Here is a 16,585-nt window from a genome sequence, read left to right as displayed (position 1 = left end):
ATCTTTGAAGTTGCACATCCTCAGATTAGAACTTAAATATGCCATGAGTCAAGTTTACAGAATTTTATTGAGACACTGGTGATCTCACCATGTGAGCATTTACATGAACTCCATCTCTTATATATTCTTTGAAATGAAGGAAATGGTGTATAACAATGTGTGGCTGTCTTGAAAGTCAGATTCATTATTTACTCTGAAAAGGTTAACTTTCATGAGATGACAAATGCTATTTTGGTCAAGTTTCTCAGTATGACAAACCATATACAACTCATGATGACCAGATTATATACTGTAGTTATTAGTAATTCAGTGATTATTGCCAAACTCATTCAATACATACTCAGTATTTTGTAAAAAAAAAAAAAAAAAAGATTGTACAGCTTATACTTTCTAGATATAGTTTTACCCTTTTTGTTCATAGCTTTAACTCATTGGCAACTTTGGAAGCAATGTTTTTAAAAGCGATGGATGAGCCCGATATCCTCTTGAATCTCACGCCATTGAGGGAGAGGCGGGGAAGCTTGCACACCTCAATCACCCATTGGACAAGGTTCTCAGCGTCGCCATGGACACAGAGCAGCAGGAAACACTCTTGCTGTTCGTAGTCACAATTGTTGGCCTCAAGCACCTTGCGTATCTCCCGCATGATGTCACAAGGCTCCATGGAACTGGTGGTCCTCATACTCCAAGTGAATCTGAGGGAACGGGGTTTACTGTCTTTACTTTCCCCTTTCTGATCCCCAGGTACATGGCGACTGGTAGGAAGGAGATAGGAAAATGCACAGCTTTTGTGAATTCAACTTTTTCTATCTGTTTTAAAGGGCCTTCCATGAATAGACAAAATAATGCAAGGTGTTGATCAAAGGGTCAATTAGCAGAGCATGCAGCACACAAGCGAAGCACCATGCACATTAGGAGAAGTACAACCACAGCAGGGCACAATGAGGAAACCATAATGATCTGAAATAACCACACCCTATGTCACATACAGAGAGCACATCCATGGGGAAAAGGTGAGGCATGGGTAAACCCTGTGGACTAGTGGTTGACTGACAAAATGAACGGAGAACAGAGCTGGGCCTGGAAATGAAGTGATATCAAGCCTATAGTCACAGGAATATCAGGCTGAGAAAGCAACAACCTACACCTCACCTTGAGCTCTCAAATCTCCCGTTTCTTTCAAACTCGGTTGAGACTCTGTGACAGTTGAGGGAGCAGAGCAAGATTAGAAGAAAAGTGAAAACACTAAATGTGGACTTCCAAAAAGTATTTAGTAATTTCAAGAACAGATAACACTGATATATACTGTGAATATATATTGACAGATGTATAACATGTATATTATACAGAGTTATAAAAACAAGAAAGCCACCAAGCTTACTATAACCTCATTATGGAAGTATTGACATGAAACCTGTGCACTGATCAGTCTCATTGGTGTTCAAACTTTCTTGCTTCTTTAACACAAAATAAAAATGAGAGCAAAGGAACAAAAAAGTGCTTAAACAGATGACAGAGCAAGGGAATACAGGAATGGAAACGGAAATGTGCTGAATGATGGTATGACAGCTTTGGTAAGCTTGGTGACGTGAAGAGATTCACCCAAACACGACAAAAACAAAATCATACAGTGGAACTACAGTCCACACACCCACACGTTTGCGCACACAATTATGCTGTGTTCGTAACCAAGTGGGAAGTGGGAATTTACCACATACGACTGGAAAAAATCCACTTCAACGGACCTCAAACTGGAAATTACTAGTGGGAAACTCATCTATCACCCTGAGCTCACTTCTCTCACATACTGACCTCTGATACCACCTTCTAAATAAATGACCTCGATTACTGCATTTTCGGCAGTTAAATGCAACAAAACAATATTTATAAAAACAATACTTATAAAAACTCATGTTTTTTTTTAACACTATAATTTGTGTTAACAGCTTGTTGGCCATTAGCCAATCAGCGTTTCTCAATTAGTTAAAATCATGTGAATGATCCAACTGTTTACGACTTCACAACTGGTAAATTCCCACCTCCCACTTTGTTACGAACGCAGCATTTGGGTCAGTGCATGCAGACTGGGGCTATTGTGGGAGGACTCATGCGGTCTACTCTAGAGGTTGACAGACAGCAGAACAGAGGTCCTCTAGTCCTATGTTTCTTCTCTCGGCGTGACACTGGATATGTTTAAAGAATTCATATTTGTATTTTTTTATTTAACTAGGCAAGTCAGTTAAGAACAAATTCTTATTTACAATGACGGCCTACCAGGGAATAGTGGATTAACTACCTTGTTCAGGGGCAGAACGACAGATTTTTACCTTGTCAGCTCAGGAATTAGATCCAGCAACCTTTCGGTTACTGGCCCAACGCTCTAACCACTAGGCTACCTGCAGCCCCAAAGAAGAGGGGGGTTGGTTAGGCAGGGACTGCATACCAGGTCCACAGACCCTAATGAGTTTTGGGCTCCACACATGCAGACTAGCCTTGAAATTATTCTACAGGAGGGTAGAGGAAGTTAGATTCCTGGAGGGGTATTAGTTAGTGGGCAAGATAACAGCCTCTAACCAGGTGAATGAGGGACACAAAAAGGTCTGAGACTTTATCTGGGGCAGGGAGAGGGGCTGGGATTGTCTGTCACATATACATACTGGAGAGAAGGGAATGTGACTGTTGGGGTGTGTATACAAATTCGTTCTCTCCACACAGAACTCTGACACACTAACTCTTGTGGGGACATAAGGGTTGAAATGATCCCTTACTCTAGGTCTCCATCTGCGACTTCCTACAATTCTCTATATCTTCCGCTGCTGAATCTGGAAGAAAAGATGGATTCTGAAAAAAAGCTTGTATTTTTTACGGATACATGAAAAGAGAAAGAAACTTGATGTACGACATGATCACAGGCCGATGATGCCAGGACGACAAAGAAGAAGAGGGGGAGAAAAGAAGGGGAGAGGTGGGTGAACAGAAGACTTACTAAGAGTCTTTGCTCCCTGGGCAGAAGGGATGGCAGGCCCTGATTTGGCCGTCTGCCGTTTGGTCGGGTCAATACTGACCCTGAAGGGAGGAAGAGCAGTGAAAAGGTCCAAGGTTAAAGGGCACAGAAAGGTCAGGGAAACATTGGCACACAGGAGTACAATAGTGAGGAGAAGAGTGAAGGGAGGGAACAGAGACCAAAGCGCATTGCCTACTACTGAGACAAGAGACTTCCTTCCCTATACTTAAACCAATTGTTTCCAAGATGTTACTCTGTGCAGAAATAAGAATCAACAGAGAAATGAAATGAGTGACAAGGACCTGGTGAATGAAGAAATGTGGAAGGGTTGCAAAAGGTGACAACTTCCCGAGATGTAGAACTCCTGGTAGCCACTAGATGTCAGTGTGTCACGTAATCAGACTGAAGAACAGAAGGTTATGTCTGAAGAGGAGGTATGGTGGGAGAGCTTTGCCTTTTGTCCCAGCTTTGTAAACAACATATCCTGAACTGCCAGACCATCTGCTTGTAAATGTTTACAAATTGATGTATCAAGACATAACTCCCTCTGATCTTACTCATCAGAACGCCTGGTTCACAAAAAGTATTTCACAACACTCTCGGTTCCCAACAAGTGAACACGACTCCACAAACCAATATTACAATCTGAAGTTCCCAAAGCCTTATAAACAATCATTCTTATCAGAATACTCTATATCCTGCATCGCCACATCACAAAGCCGATCACATTCCTACAAGCCAGCAAAGTTATTATAGGGAGCATTGGTCACAACTAATAAGATACAGCAAAATCCAATTATGGACAGAGATAAAGACAAGTTAGAATAGACAAATAGAATCTGTCTACCTTTCAAGCAAAGATCTGTCTACATAAAAAACACAAACTTACCTGGAATAACAGTTCAATACTGATCAATCATTACTTTGTGAAAAACAACAGAAACTTTGTAAGCAGCCCCGTCCCCACCACATGCATTGGAGATTGATTAGTGTCAAGCTTTCTGTTGGCTGTTGATGGATTTTTTAAACTAACTGACCGATCGAGAGGGCATCACTGCCCTTACAATCTAACCCATCGTTAACTCCAGAAGCCTAAGACCAATCACTGTCACAAAACAGAGGTTCTAAGCAATGTCAGTTCCAGCTTATCCTAGTACTGGTTTTAGTTGATTAATTGCACACACTGAAGGTCCCAGGGGGTCCTACCTTTTCGTAAACTTAAATTAAATGTTTCTACAACAGAATCAGCAAACACACAGAAACAGTGAAATGAGGCAAGAAACTGAAAGAATATGATTGGTTGAAACTTGAAATGAGTGAACAGAAACAGGGTGGTTGGAATCAATGGCGAGGAGGAGAAGGTTCAAATGACAGATGTTGATTTCTATTCCTCATGTCAGGTTAGTCTCGGGACAACCCCGAATTGTTGACAGTAGCCTGGCTGCCTGTCTGAGATGTGTTCAATCTACTAAGTCTGGACACAAATTCAAGTGGGTTTTCCCTGCTGGTTTACACTTGAGGTATGTTTAATTTGATGTCTTTCTCAGACTGGCACCCAGGCTACGTTATCTGTGCTTCTGGAATAATCTATTGTTAGTAGGACTGTGGATGTTCCGCACAATGTGATTCATGATGCTAAAAAGCACGCAGTTCAAAGCCCACTCAGAAGGATTAAAAACAAACCATTTAGCTAGATATTGTCACAGTATATTTTAGGGGCTTGGACTCATAGTTGAATTGAGTGGCATGGAGCTGTAGTCCCTGACACCTACCTGCGTGTGAGTTTGGAGGTGAGCTTGGAGAAGAGGTTGCTGGAGCCGCGGCTGCGGGTCTGGGAAAGGGGCGCTGTGTCTTGGGACAGGGTGGGTGAGGCTGGGGGCCCGTTGTAGGTGGCCGTGCGGCGCTCCTTCAGCTGACCACTGTGGAAGGTGCTGCGGATCGCCGTGCCTCGTGGGAAACGTAGTCTGTCCGGCGTGGTGGCGCTGGTGATGCTGTGGGTGGATGCCACGGGGTTCCGCTGGCCAGGAGACACAGCCAAACTGCAGGGAGGACGAAGGGAAGAGATCAGACGGAGAAGAAAGACAAACGCCTGGCTGTACATACCAGTTCTATACATAGAATCACCAGCTGGTCCATTATCATATCACCAGAACCTTACCTTCAAGTCCTAAACTCTAAACTCTAAAATGACATCTAATCTGTGTCAATAACGTTCATTTAGAGTTATTCTAGTAGTTCACTATAGTGTGATATTGTTGAAGTGAGTTGGAGTCCTAATATCCAGATAGAACTAAACAATGAGAGGAAAACTTGTTTGGTGAAACATGGAGTGACTAACACAGGTTTGGATAGTCAAGCCACAGGTACAGTGAGGGAAAAAATTATTTGATCCCCTGCTGATTTTGTACGTTTGCCCACTGACAAAGAAATGATCAGTCTATAATTTTAATGGTAGGTTTATTTGAACAGTGAGAGACAGAATAACAACAAAAAAATCCAGAAAAACGCATTTTTTTATAAAATGATTTGCATTTTAATGAGGGAAATAAGTATTTGACCCTCTGCAAAACATGACTTTGTGATTGCGAACAAAGGTTTTGCCACCAAGTACTGAGGTCAGACGTTTCTTGTAGTTGGCCACCAGGTTTGCACACATCTCAGGAGGGATTTTGTCCCACTCCTCTTTGCAGATCTTCTCCAAGTCATTAAGGTTTCGAGACTGACGTTTGGCAACTCGAACCTTCAGCTCCCTCCACAGATTTTCTATGGGATTAAGGTCTGGAGACTGGCTAGGCCACTCCAGGACCTTAATGTGCTTCTTCTTGAGCCACTCCTTTGTTGCCTTGGCCGTGTGTTTTGGGTCATTGTCATGCTGGAATACCCATCCATGACCCATTTTCAATGCCCTGGCTGAGGGAAGGAGGTTCTCACCCAAGATTTGACGGCACATGGCCCCGTCCATCGTCCCTTTGATGCGGTGAAGTTGTCCTGTCCCCTTAGCAGAAAAACACCCCCAAAGCATAATGTTTCCAATTCCATGTTTGACGGTGGGGATGGTGTTCTTGGGGTCATAGGCAGGATTTTTCTCCGCCAAACACGGCGAGTTGAGTTGATGCCAAAGAGCTCCATTTTGGTCTCATCTGATCACAACACTTTCACCCAGTTGTCCTCTGAATCATTCAGATGTTCATTGGCAAACTTCAGACGGGCATGTATATGTGCTTTCTTGAGCAGGGGGACCTTGCGGGTGCTGCAGGATTTCAGTCCTTCACGGCATAGTGTGTTACCAATTGTTTTCTTGGTGACTATGGTCCCAGCTGCCTTGAGATCATTGACAAGATCCTCCTGTGTAGTTCTGGGGTGATTCCTCACCGTCCTCATGATCATTGCAACTCCACGAGGTGAGATCGTGCATGGAGCCCCAGGCCAAGGGAGATTGACATTTATTTTGTGTTTCTTCCATTTGCGAATAATCGCACCAACTGTTGTCACCTTCTCACCAAGCTGCTTGGCGATGGTCTTGTAGCCCATTCCAGCCTTGTGTAGGTCTACAATCTTGTCCTTGACATCCTTGGAGAGCTCTTTGGTCTTGGCCATGGTGGAGAGTTTGGAATCTGATTGATTGATTGCTTCTGTGGATAGGTGTCTTTTATACAGGTAACAAACTGAGATTAGGAGCACTCCCTTTAAGAGTGTGCTCCTAATCTCAGCTCATTACCTGTATAAAAGACACCTGGGAGCCAGAAATCTTTCTGATTGAGAGGGGGTCAAATACTTATTTCCCTCATTAAAATGCAAATCAATATAACATTTTTGACATGCGTTTTTCTGGATTTTTTGTTGTTATTCTGTCTCTCACTGTTCAAATAAACCTACCATTAAAATTATAGACTGATCATTTCTTTGTCAGTGGGCAAACGTACAAAATCAGCAGGGGATCAAATACTTTTTTCCCTCACTGTAGGTAGTGGAGCTGCCAGTGCTAGACCAGGACCAGGGCCAGACCTGGCCCAGGGATCACAGGCCAAGCAGACGATGAAGGAAAAATTAGGGAACAGAGGAGTGTGTATAATAAAGGGTGGGGCTGTCTCCTACAAGAGGTTAGAGAGAGGGAGAGATGACATCATCACAACGGTTAGAGATGGAGTCCACGAAAGGGATGCATGTGGGAGCCTTGTCGTGGGTTCGAGAGGGCCTGAGACAGTGAGACGGGTCTACACGTGGGAGCTGAGGTCAGACAGACAGTTGGAGGCCCTGCCTGCCGTCTTACTTGGGCTTACAGAAGTCCAGAGTGCAGTGAGAGTGGGGCAGTGTGGCCCAGTCTGAGGGGAAGGCAAACAGAGGGTCAAAGGCCTGGTACCTCAGCTGGACCGAGGTGGACGAGCCAGTCAACACATGGGCAAAGCCAGAGGATGGGCTAATCATCACACAGGCATATGTCTCAGTCATACTGGGACACGACCAGACCACAAAGAAACCAGAAAGATAGGAGAGAGGGAAAAAGGGGAGGAAGTAGAGAAGCGATGGGGGTTGAAGTAGAGAAGCGATGGGGGTTGAAGTAGAGAAGCGATGGGGGGAGTAGAGAAGCAATGGGGGGGAGTAGAGAAGCGATGGGGGTTGAAGTAGAGAAGCGATGGGGGTTGAAGTAGAGAAGCGATGGGGGTTGAAGTAGAGAAGCGATGGGGGTTGAAGTAGAGAAGCGATGGGGGGAAGTAGAGAAGCGATGGGGGTTGAAGTAGAGAAGCGATGGGGGTTGAAGTAGAGAAGCGATGGGGGTTGAAGTAGAGAAGCGATGGGGGTTGAAGTAGAGAAGCGATGGGGGGAAGTAGAGAAGCGATGGGGGTTGAAGTAGAGAAGCGATGGGGGTTGAAGTAGAGAAGAGATGGGGGGAGTAGAGAAGCGATGGGGGGGAGTAGAGAAGCGATGGGGGGAAGTAGAGAAGCGATGGGGGTTGAAGTAGAGAAGCGATGGGGGTTGAAGTAGAGAAGCGATGGGGGGAGTAGAGAAGCGATGGGGGGAAGTAGAGAAGCGATGGGGGGAAGTAGAGAAGCGATGGGGGGAAGTAGAGAAGCGATGGGGGTTGAAGTAGAGAAGCGATGGGGGTTGAAGTAGAGAAGCGATGGGGGTTGAAGTAGAGAAGCGATGGGGGTTGAAGTAGAGAAGCGATGGGGGTTGAAGTAGAGAAGCGATGGGGGGAAGTAGTGAAGCGATGGGGGTTGAAGTAGAGAAGCGATGGGGGGAGTAGAGAAGAGATGGGGGGAGTAGAGAAGCGATGGGGGGGAGTAGAGAAGCGATGGGGGGAAGTAGAGAAGCGATGGGGGTTGAAGTAGAGAAGCGATGGGGGTTGAAGTAGAGAAGCGATGGGGGGAGTAGAGAAGCGATGGGGGGGAGTAGAGAAGCGATGGGGGGAAGTAGAGAAGCGATGGGGGTTGAAGTAGAGAAGCGATGGGGGTTGAAGTAGAGAAGCGATGGGGGGAGTAGAGAAGCGATGGGGGGAGTAGAGAAGCGATGGGGGGAAGTAGAGAAGCGATGGGGGTTGAAGTAGAGAAGCGATGGGGGTTGAAGTAGAGAAGCGATGGGGGTTGAAGTAGAGAAGCGATGGGGGTTGAAGTAGAGAAGCGATGGGGGGAAGTAGAGAAGCGATGGGGGTTGAAGTAGAGAAGCGATGGGGGTTGAAGTAGAGAAGCGATGGGGGTTGAAGTAGAGAAGCGATGGGGGTTGAAGTAGAGAAGCGATGGGGGGAAGTAGAGAAGCGATGGGGGTTGAAGTAGAGAAGCGATGGGGGTTGAAGTAGAGAAGCGATGGGGGGAAGTAGAGAAGCGATGGGGGGAAGTAGAGAAGCGATGGGGGGAAGTAGAGAAGCGATGGGGGGAGTAGAGAAGCGATGGGGGGGGAGTAGAGAAGCGATGGGGGGGAGTAGAGAAGCGATGGGGGGAAGTAGAGAAGCGATGGGGGGAAGTAGAGAAGCGATGGGGGTTGAAGTAGAGAAGCGATGGGGGTTGAAGTAGAGAAGCGATGGGGGTTGAAGTAGAGAAGCGATGGGGGTTGAAGTAGAGAAGCGATGGGGGTTGAAGTAGAGAAGCGATGGGGGTTGAAGTAGAGAAGCGATGGGGGTTGAAGTAGAGAAGCGATGGGGGTTGAAGTAGAGAAGCGATGGGGGTTGAAGTAGAGAAGCGATGGGGGTTGAAGTAGAGAAGCGATGGGGTTGAAGTAGAGAAGCGATGGGGTTGAAGTAGAGAAGCGATGGGGGTTGAAGTAGAGAAGCGATGGGGGTTGAAGTAGAGAAGCGATGGGGGTTGAAGTAGAGAAGCGATGGGGGTTGAAGTAGAGAAGCGATGGGGGTTGAAGTAGAGAAGCGATGGGGTTGAAGTAGAGAAGCGATGGGGTTGAAGTAGAGAAGCGATGGGGGTTGAAGTAGAGAAGCGATGGGGGTTGAAGTAGGGAAGCGATGGGGGTTGAAGTAGAGAAGCGATGGGGTTGAAGTAGAGAAGCGATGGGGGGAAGTAGAGAAGCGATGGGGGGGAGTAGAGAAGCGATGGGGGGAGTAGAGAAGCAATGGGGGTGAGTAGAGAAGCGATGGGGGGAGTAGAGAAGCGATGGGGGGAGTAGAGAAGCGATGGGGGGGAGTAGAGAAGCGATGGGGGTTGAAGTAGAGAAGCGATGGGGGTTGAAGTAGAGAAGCGATGGGGGTTGAAGTAGAGAAGCGATGGGGTTGAAGTAGAGAAGCGATGGGGGGAAGTAGAGAAGCGATGGGGGGAAGTAGAGAAGCGATGGGGTTTGAAGTAGAGAAGCGATGGGGGGTGAAGTAGAGAAGCGATGGGGGTTGAAGTAGAGAAGCGATGGGGGTTGAAGTAGAGAAGCGATGGGGGTTGAAGTAGAGAAGCGATGGGGGTTGAAGTAGAGAAGCGATGGGGGGAAGTAGAGAAGCGATGGGGGGAAGTAGAGAAGCGATGGGGGGAAGTAGAGAAGCGATGGGGGGAGTAGAGAAGCGATGGGGGGGGAGTAGAGAAGCGATGGGGGGGAGTAGAGAAGCGATGGGGGGAAGTAGAGAAGCGATGGGGGGAAGTAGAGAAGCGATGGGGGTTGAAGTAGAGAAGCGATGGGGGTTGAAGTAGAGAAGCGATGGGGGTTGAAGTAGAGAAGCGATGGGGGTTGAAGTAGAGAAGCGATGGGGGTTGAAGTAGAGAAGCGATGGGGGTTGAAGTAGAGAAGCGATGGGGGTTGAAGTAGAGAAGCGATGGGGGTTGAAGTAGAGAAGCGATGGGGTTGAAGTAGAGAAGCGATGGGGTTGAAGTAGAGAAGCGATGGGGGGAAGTAGAGAAGCGATGGGGGTTGAAGTAGAGAAGCGATGGGGGTTGAAGTAGAGAAGCGATGGGGGTTGAAGTAGGGAAGCGATGGGGGTTGAAGTAGAGAAGCGATGGGGTTGAAGTAGAGAAGCGATGGGGGGAAGTAGAGAAGCGATGGGGGGGGAGTAGAGAAGCGATGGGGGGAGTAGAGAAGCAATGGGGGTTGAAGTAGAGAAGCGATGGGGGGAGTAGAGAAGCGATGGGGGGGAGTAGAGAAGCGATGGGGGTTGAAGTAGAGAAGCGATGGGGGTTGAAGTAGAGAAGCGATGGGGGTTGAAGTAGAGAAGCGATGGGGGTTGAAGTAGAGAAGCGATGGGGGTTGAAGTAGAGAAGCGATGGGGGGAAGTAGAGAAGCGATGGGGGGAAGTAGAGAAGCGATGGGGTTTGAAGTAGAGAAGCGATGGGGGGTGAAGTAGAGAAGCGATGGGGGTTGAAGTAGAGAAGCGATGGGGGTTGAAGTAGAGAAGCGATGGGGGTTGAAGTAGAGAAGCGATGGGGGTTGAAGTAGAGAAGCGATGGGGGTTGAAGTAGAGAAGCGATGGGGGGGAAGTAGAGAAGCGATGGGGGGGAAGTAGAGAAGCGATGGGGGGGAAGTAGAGAAGCGATGGGGGGGAAGTAGAGAAGCGATGGGGGGGAAGTAGAGAAGCGATGGGGGTTGAAGTAGAGAAGCGATGGGGGGAGTAGAGAAGCGATGGGGGGAATGAGAAACGATGGGGGGAAGTAGAGAAGCGATGGGGGGGAAGTAGAGAAGCGATGGGGGTTGAAGTAGAGAAGCGATGGGGGAAGTAGAGAAGCGATGGGGGTTGAAGTAGAGAAGCGATGGGGGTTGAAGTAGAGAAGCGATGGGGGGGAAGTAGAGAAGCGATGGGGGGGAAGTAGAGAAGCGATGGGGGGGAAGTAGAGAAGCGATGGGGGTTGAAGTAGAGAAGCGATGGGGGGAAGTAGAGAAGCGATGGGGGTTGAAGTAGAGAAGCGATGGGGGGAAGTAGAGAAGCGATGGGGGGAAGTAGAGAAGCGATGGGGGTTGAAGTAGAGAAGCGATGGGGGTTGAAGTAGAGAAGCGATGGGGGTTGAAGTAGAGAAGCGATGGGGGGAAGTAGAGAAGCGATGGGGGGAAGTAGAGAAGCGATGGGGGTTGAAGTAGAGAAGCGATGGGGGTTGAAGTAGAGAAGCGATGGGGGGGAAGTAGAGAAGCGATGGGGTTGAAGTAGAGAAGCGATGGGGGTTGAAGTAGAGAAGCGATGGGGGTTGAAGTAGAGAAGCGATGGGGGGAAGTAGAGAAGCGATGGGGGTTGAAGTAGAGAAGCGATGGGGGGAAGTAGAGAAGCGATGGGGGGGAAGTAGAGAAGCGATGGGGGTTGAAGTAGAGAAGCGATGGGGGTTGAAGTAGAGAAGCGATGGGGGTTGAAGTAGAGAAGCGATGGGGGTTGAAGTAGAGAAGCGATGGGGGGAAGTAGAGAAGCGATGGGGGGAAGTAGAGAAGCGATGGGGGTTGAAGTAGTGAAGCGATGGGGGGAAGTAGAGAAGCGATGGGGGTGAAGTAGAGAAGCGATGGGGGGAAGTAGAGAAGCGATGGGGGGAAGTAGAGAAGCGATGGGGGTTGAAGTAGAGAAGCGATGGGGGTTGAAGTAGAGAAGCGATGGGGGTTGAAGTAGAGAAGCGATGGGGGTTGAAGTAGAGAAGCGATGGGGGGAAGTAGAGAAGCGATGGGGGGGAAGTAGAGAAGCGATGGGGGTTGAAGTAGAGAAGCGATGGGGGGAAGTAGAGAAGCGATGGGGGTTGAAGTAGAGAAGCGATGGGGGTTGAAGTAGAGAAGCGATGGGGGTTGAAGTAGAGAAGCGATGGGGGTTGAAGTAGAGAAGCGATGGGGGTTGAAGTAGAGAAGCGATGGGGGTTGAAGTAGAGAAGCGATGGGGGTTGAAGTAGAGAAGCGATGGGGGTTGAAGTAGAGAAGCGATGGGGGGAAGTAGAGAAGCGATGGGGGGGAAGTAGAAGAAGAGCACAACATTGAGGATATTTCTCCCCTGGAGGCCTGGTCTTGTTTTTCTTCAATAACTTCTCTCAATAATAACAGTATTGATACACATAGTTCCCGCCTCTGTGCCCCTGGGGGGAGGAACAGTGAAGGTGCTGTGTTGAATGCTGATGCCATGTGGAGAACACAGGGAACACAGTAAAATTCTAGCCTGTTCCTTACCTGTTCTCCTTCCCATTGGGAATGACAGAGAGACAGTCCATAGTGTTCCTGTCGCTGCACACGTAGGTGTTTCTCCTCGTCATCCCGTCAGAGCCAGTGTTATTCTGCAGGGTGGAACAGAAACTCTGAAATCACAAATCCTCAAATCGGAATGGAGGATTCATCCCCACTTCAAGTGTAAGAATATGTTATACAATTGATAATGGGATGGAATAGCAGACACTCACGTTGGGAACAGTGGTAACCCCCTTCCTGCCATTGGGAATATCAGCCTTGTTGGGGTTGTTGGCGTTCCCCAGCAAGGGGCTGGGTGGGGGGGGACAGCGCCCCCCGGGGACACTGCGCCCTCCCTCCTCTTTGATGTTGTTTTCGGCCGTGCTGGTCTGGCTCCTCTTAGGGTGTCCTGAACCTGGGGGAACATTCTGACCCACTGGAGAAGAGAGAGAAAACGAGGAAGAGAGGAAATGGTAGAGCTGAAACGCATTTGTCAAAGATGAGAATTCCCTCTAAATGGTTAATGACCATAGAGTGTCTCACCCTGATCACTGTAGCGTCTATGTTTCTGGTTGGAGGAGACGCTCCGCTGGACTTTGAGGTGTGAGGGGGACTGGCCATTGAGCTCGCTGGTGGGCCGGGGCTTAGCCAGGGACAGGTTGCTGCTGGAGGTTGAAACACTGGGCTCCAGCTAGGTCAAAGGTCACAAACACACACACATTAAAAAGATTGGACACTAATGGATATACCAAGCACTAGACCAAAGACATCAACAACTGTCCATTGTGTTGCTCTGACCTCAGAAGACTTCCTCCCTAGCAGCAGGTAGGTGGCAGTGATCTCATCATACTTCATCTTGGCCAGAGACTCCTGGATCTCCTCTGGAGAGAAGCCCATCCCCACCATTACATCTGGAACAGTACAGAGACATGAGTTCACATATACAGCCCTGGCCTCCACAAGCACTGTCAACAACTGTCTTATTTTAAGGGACTTTTCATTTAAATGGAATTGACCCCAATCCTGCAACCCAAAATGGCTGCCATAATACCAGAAAGGTCTTTATTCGCCCACATCCTTAGTGTGTTCTACATAGATATAAACAATTTGTAGAAAAAGCCCATGGAGTTGGTGGAATAATCCTTTAATTCATTGCCACTTACTCAGCTGGGCCAGGGGCACTTTAATTAGGTCAGGTGGAAATGTCCGACAGATCTCCACTCCATAAAAGGAGGAAATCACCATCGCCTGATCGCGCTGCTTTCTCTTCCTTCACTCTGTCAAATCCAGAAGTTCTGTGCGTCCATGAATCCACGTAAGTCCACCGACTCTGTTACCTTTCATCTGAACTTTCATCTGAACTTATCTGTTGCGATCGGGAGAGTGGGCCATCAGTTGTTGTTTGAAGTTATTATCGCGTGGCTTGGAGCGCACGCTTCAAACATTTTGTCTAATGTGAATGGTCAATGATTCCGGCCCTACGGATCATAATAGGACAATTATGCAATTGGTATGGTTAATATGTAATGAAATTCCGTGTACACATGAAGACACTTGAAAGGGTGAAATAAGAAAGTAATTGTTTGTTGAACTGATCGGCTCTGATATCCAACTAATGGCGATTATAGATTGAATAACCGATCACTGTTTGTATTATTCTTTCATGATTTATGATAAATAGTTACGAGCCTAAATTACTCACCGACGATTCCTATTGACTTATTAATGAACTGGATTGTTGAATTCCCTAAATGATGTTAACAATGAATGATTGTTATGATTAGATCTTTGTGATGATGGATTTGATTGGATACACGTTATTCTGTTTCCTTTGTTATGCAGCACAGACTACTCAGTAAATATACCACTTTATGGTTAAAGGAATTCCTGCCTCAGTCTCATCCATTTCTCTGTCATCTGACCCGTGACCACCTGTTCACCCTCACTGTCAGTCATCCTACCTGTCCAGCTACCCACACAGATTTCACAATTCATAAGCAATTATGCACACTTGCTCCTCTGACTCATTTAAAGCAAACGTATTATATCTTCCTTTTCCACCATAATGACAAGAGATGTTTCACCACTTATTAAATGTAGCAGCAACCTCATCATGCGAGTGAGTCAGCATTGCATTCTAGCTCGGGTGTTATCACCCGGCCCCCCTCCTCCCTCTCGCCCCATACGTCAGCAGAGGAGGACAGGTGACGCAAGCAGCACAGCGGGGGTGGAAGTGATTGGTTGGGAGGCAGTGGAAGATGGGGAGTGATTACACCCCCACTGCGCTACTTGCATCACATTGAGAGGAACATGCCAGGTGGGGAAGCTCCCGGAGCCGCAGTACCACCATACATCAGCTCCCTCTATCCATCTCCCCACTAGGCTATACAGTGCTCCACAATCAATGTGTTCAGGCAGATCGGGCTTCACTAAACCCACTGAGGAGTCAGTCCACTGGGTGAACGAGATGGAGAACGCCCTGAAACGTGATCTCTCCACTAGACTACAGAGCCCTCAGTGAAACATGTGCTCCATTTCATCTCTCCCTCCCGCCCGCTCTCTTTCTCTCTGCGCTAGGTGACTGGCAGCTCCCTCTAACCAACGTGCTCTGACAGAGATCCCAGCTGCTGTTATGCAATACCCCCCACACTCCAGAGGACATCTTTCAGCATGTACAGCCTCTCTCCCCCTCCCTCTACCCCTTAGTGCTTTTATCCAGGCCAAGATGTGGAGCTTCTCTCTGTCTCATGTGTCTCTCCCTCTCAGAGGCCCCTGCAGAAGTAGTTTTTATGCTGCGTTTTATCTTTTTCTTTTGAAAACTGGAAAGTGCTTAAATACTGAGAGCGATTATGTTGCTGTGCTGCTGCTTACACACGTTTTTGAGCTTCACGAACTCTAACAAGAGTAGTTTTCTCCTCTTAGTACCTATTCTCTTCTGATCTGTGATGTCCTCTTCTGGTTCTACGAAAGGCTTGAGCTCGTCCTCCTCCGATCCCGCGTTGATCCAGCGGTCTTTCATGATTTGCTGAAATAAAATGGAAAAAGAGTCCTCATAAAACAGGGTGGGGTGCTTTCTTAAATCCACTTCAAGGTTCACTTATTTCACCTCATTGCACTCAAATAACACATTTAATTGTGATTTCCTCTAAAAATAAGGACTGGAAAAGAGATTTTGATTCAAATCAATGCTCCACTGTTTGAAAGCTGAATCGTCATTTAAAGTCAGTCTAATCTAATTCTCAAACAAACTCACCAATCAATCGGGCGGCCGTGTACGATGGGTTTACAAGATAATGATAATAGGAAATGTACAACCACGAGGCCGATATCTGTTCTTAATGAAATCTTTCAATGCAGGACTGTATGTAATCTGAACTTCTGGTGTCAAGAGGGATGAGGATGGATGTGAGCACACATAATGTGAACACACAGAAACCAAGACAACCATGTGCTGTGCCTGCATTTCGCTCTGCCTAAAACTCAGAAAACAAGAAAGATAAAAACAAGAGGGATCATGAATTATGTATTGTGCCAACAGAGGAGAGAATGGATAATATATAATCAGCACAAAAAGAGAGCGGTGTGATGAGTGTCGAGCAGACGCCGGCCCAAGGAATGGAGAGGTGGATGGATGGAGAGATGGCAGGCAGGCGGATGGAGAGATGGCAGGCAGGCGGATGGAGAGATGGCAGGCAGGCGGATGGAGAGATGGCAGGCAGGCAGATGGAGAGATGGCAGGCAGGCGAATGGAGTGATGGCAGGCAGGCGGATGGAGAGATGGCAGGCAGGCGGATGGAGAGATGGCAGGCAGGCGGATGGAGAGATGGCAGGCAGGCGGATGGAGAGATGGCAGGCAGGCGGATGGAGAGATGGCAGGCAGGCGGATGGAGAGATGGCAGGCAGGGATGGAGGGATGGCAGGCAGGGATGGAGGGATGGCAGGCAGGGATGGAGGGATGGCAGGCAGGGATGGAGGGATGGCAGGCAGGCGGATGGAGAGATGGCAGGCAGGCGGATGGAGAGATGGCAGGCAGACGGATGGAGT

General features: G+C 47.9%; 1 protein-coding gene across 9 annotated transcripts in view; it reads right to left on the bottom strand.

Annotated features, from left to right (window-relative positions):
• Positions 1 to 48: 48 nt before the first annotated feature.
• The window catches only part of LOC115162219 (MAP/microtubule affinity-regulating kinase 3), a 45,440-nt gene continuing 28,903 nt past the window's right edge, over positions 49 to 16,585 (bottom strand). For 2 of the 9 annotated variants that reach the window (XM_029713309.1, XM_029713313.1), the window contains exons 10-18: positions 15,467 to 15,566; positions 13,340 to 13,452; positions 13,085 to 13,232; positions 12,775 to 12,977; positions 12,548 to 12,651; positions 4,777 to 5,043; positions 2,987 to 3,066; positions 1,153 to 1,197; positions 562 to 755 (exon numbers count right to left, since the gene is read on the bottom strand). In XM_029713309.1, the coding sequence (XP_029569169.1) occupies positions 679 to 755; positions 1,153 to 1,197; positions 2,987 to 3,066; positions 4,777 to 5,043; positions 12,548 to 12,651; positions 12,775 to 12,977; positions 13,085 to 13,232; positions 13,340 to 13,452; positions 15,467 to 15,566 (1,137 nt within the window). In that variant the 3' untranslated portion in view covers positions 562 to 678. Of the gene's footprint in view, positions 756 to 1,152; positions 1,198 to 2,768; positions 2,823 to 2,986; positions 3,067 to 4,776; positions 5,044 to 12,547; positions 12,652 to 12,774; positions 12,978 to 13,084; positions 13,233 to 13,339; positions 13,453 to 13,874; positions 14,020 to 15,466; positions 15,567 to 16,585 lie in introns of those variants that run through there. The other 7 variants (XM_029713304.1, XM_029713305.1, XM_029713306.1 and 4 more) reach the window with 5 other exon arrangements.

Source organism: Salmo trutta, chromosome 25, assembly GCF_901001165.1.
Source record: "Salmo trutta chromosome 25, fSalTru1.1, whole genome shotgun sequence".
Taxonomy (NCBI): domain Eukaryota; kingdom Metazoa; phylum Chordata; class Actinopteri; order Salmoniformes; family Salmonidae; genus Salmo; species Salmo trutta.
This window is presented reverse-complemented; position numbering and strand designations above follow the sequence as displayed.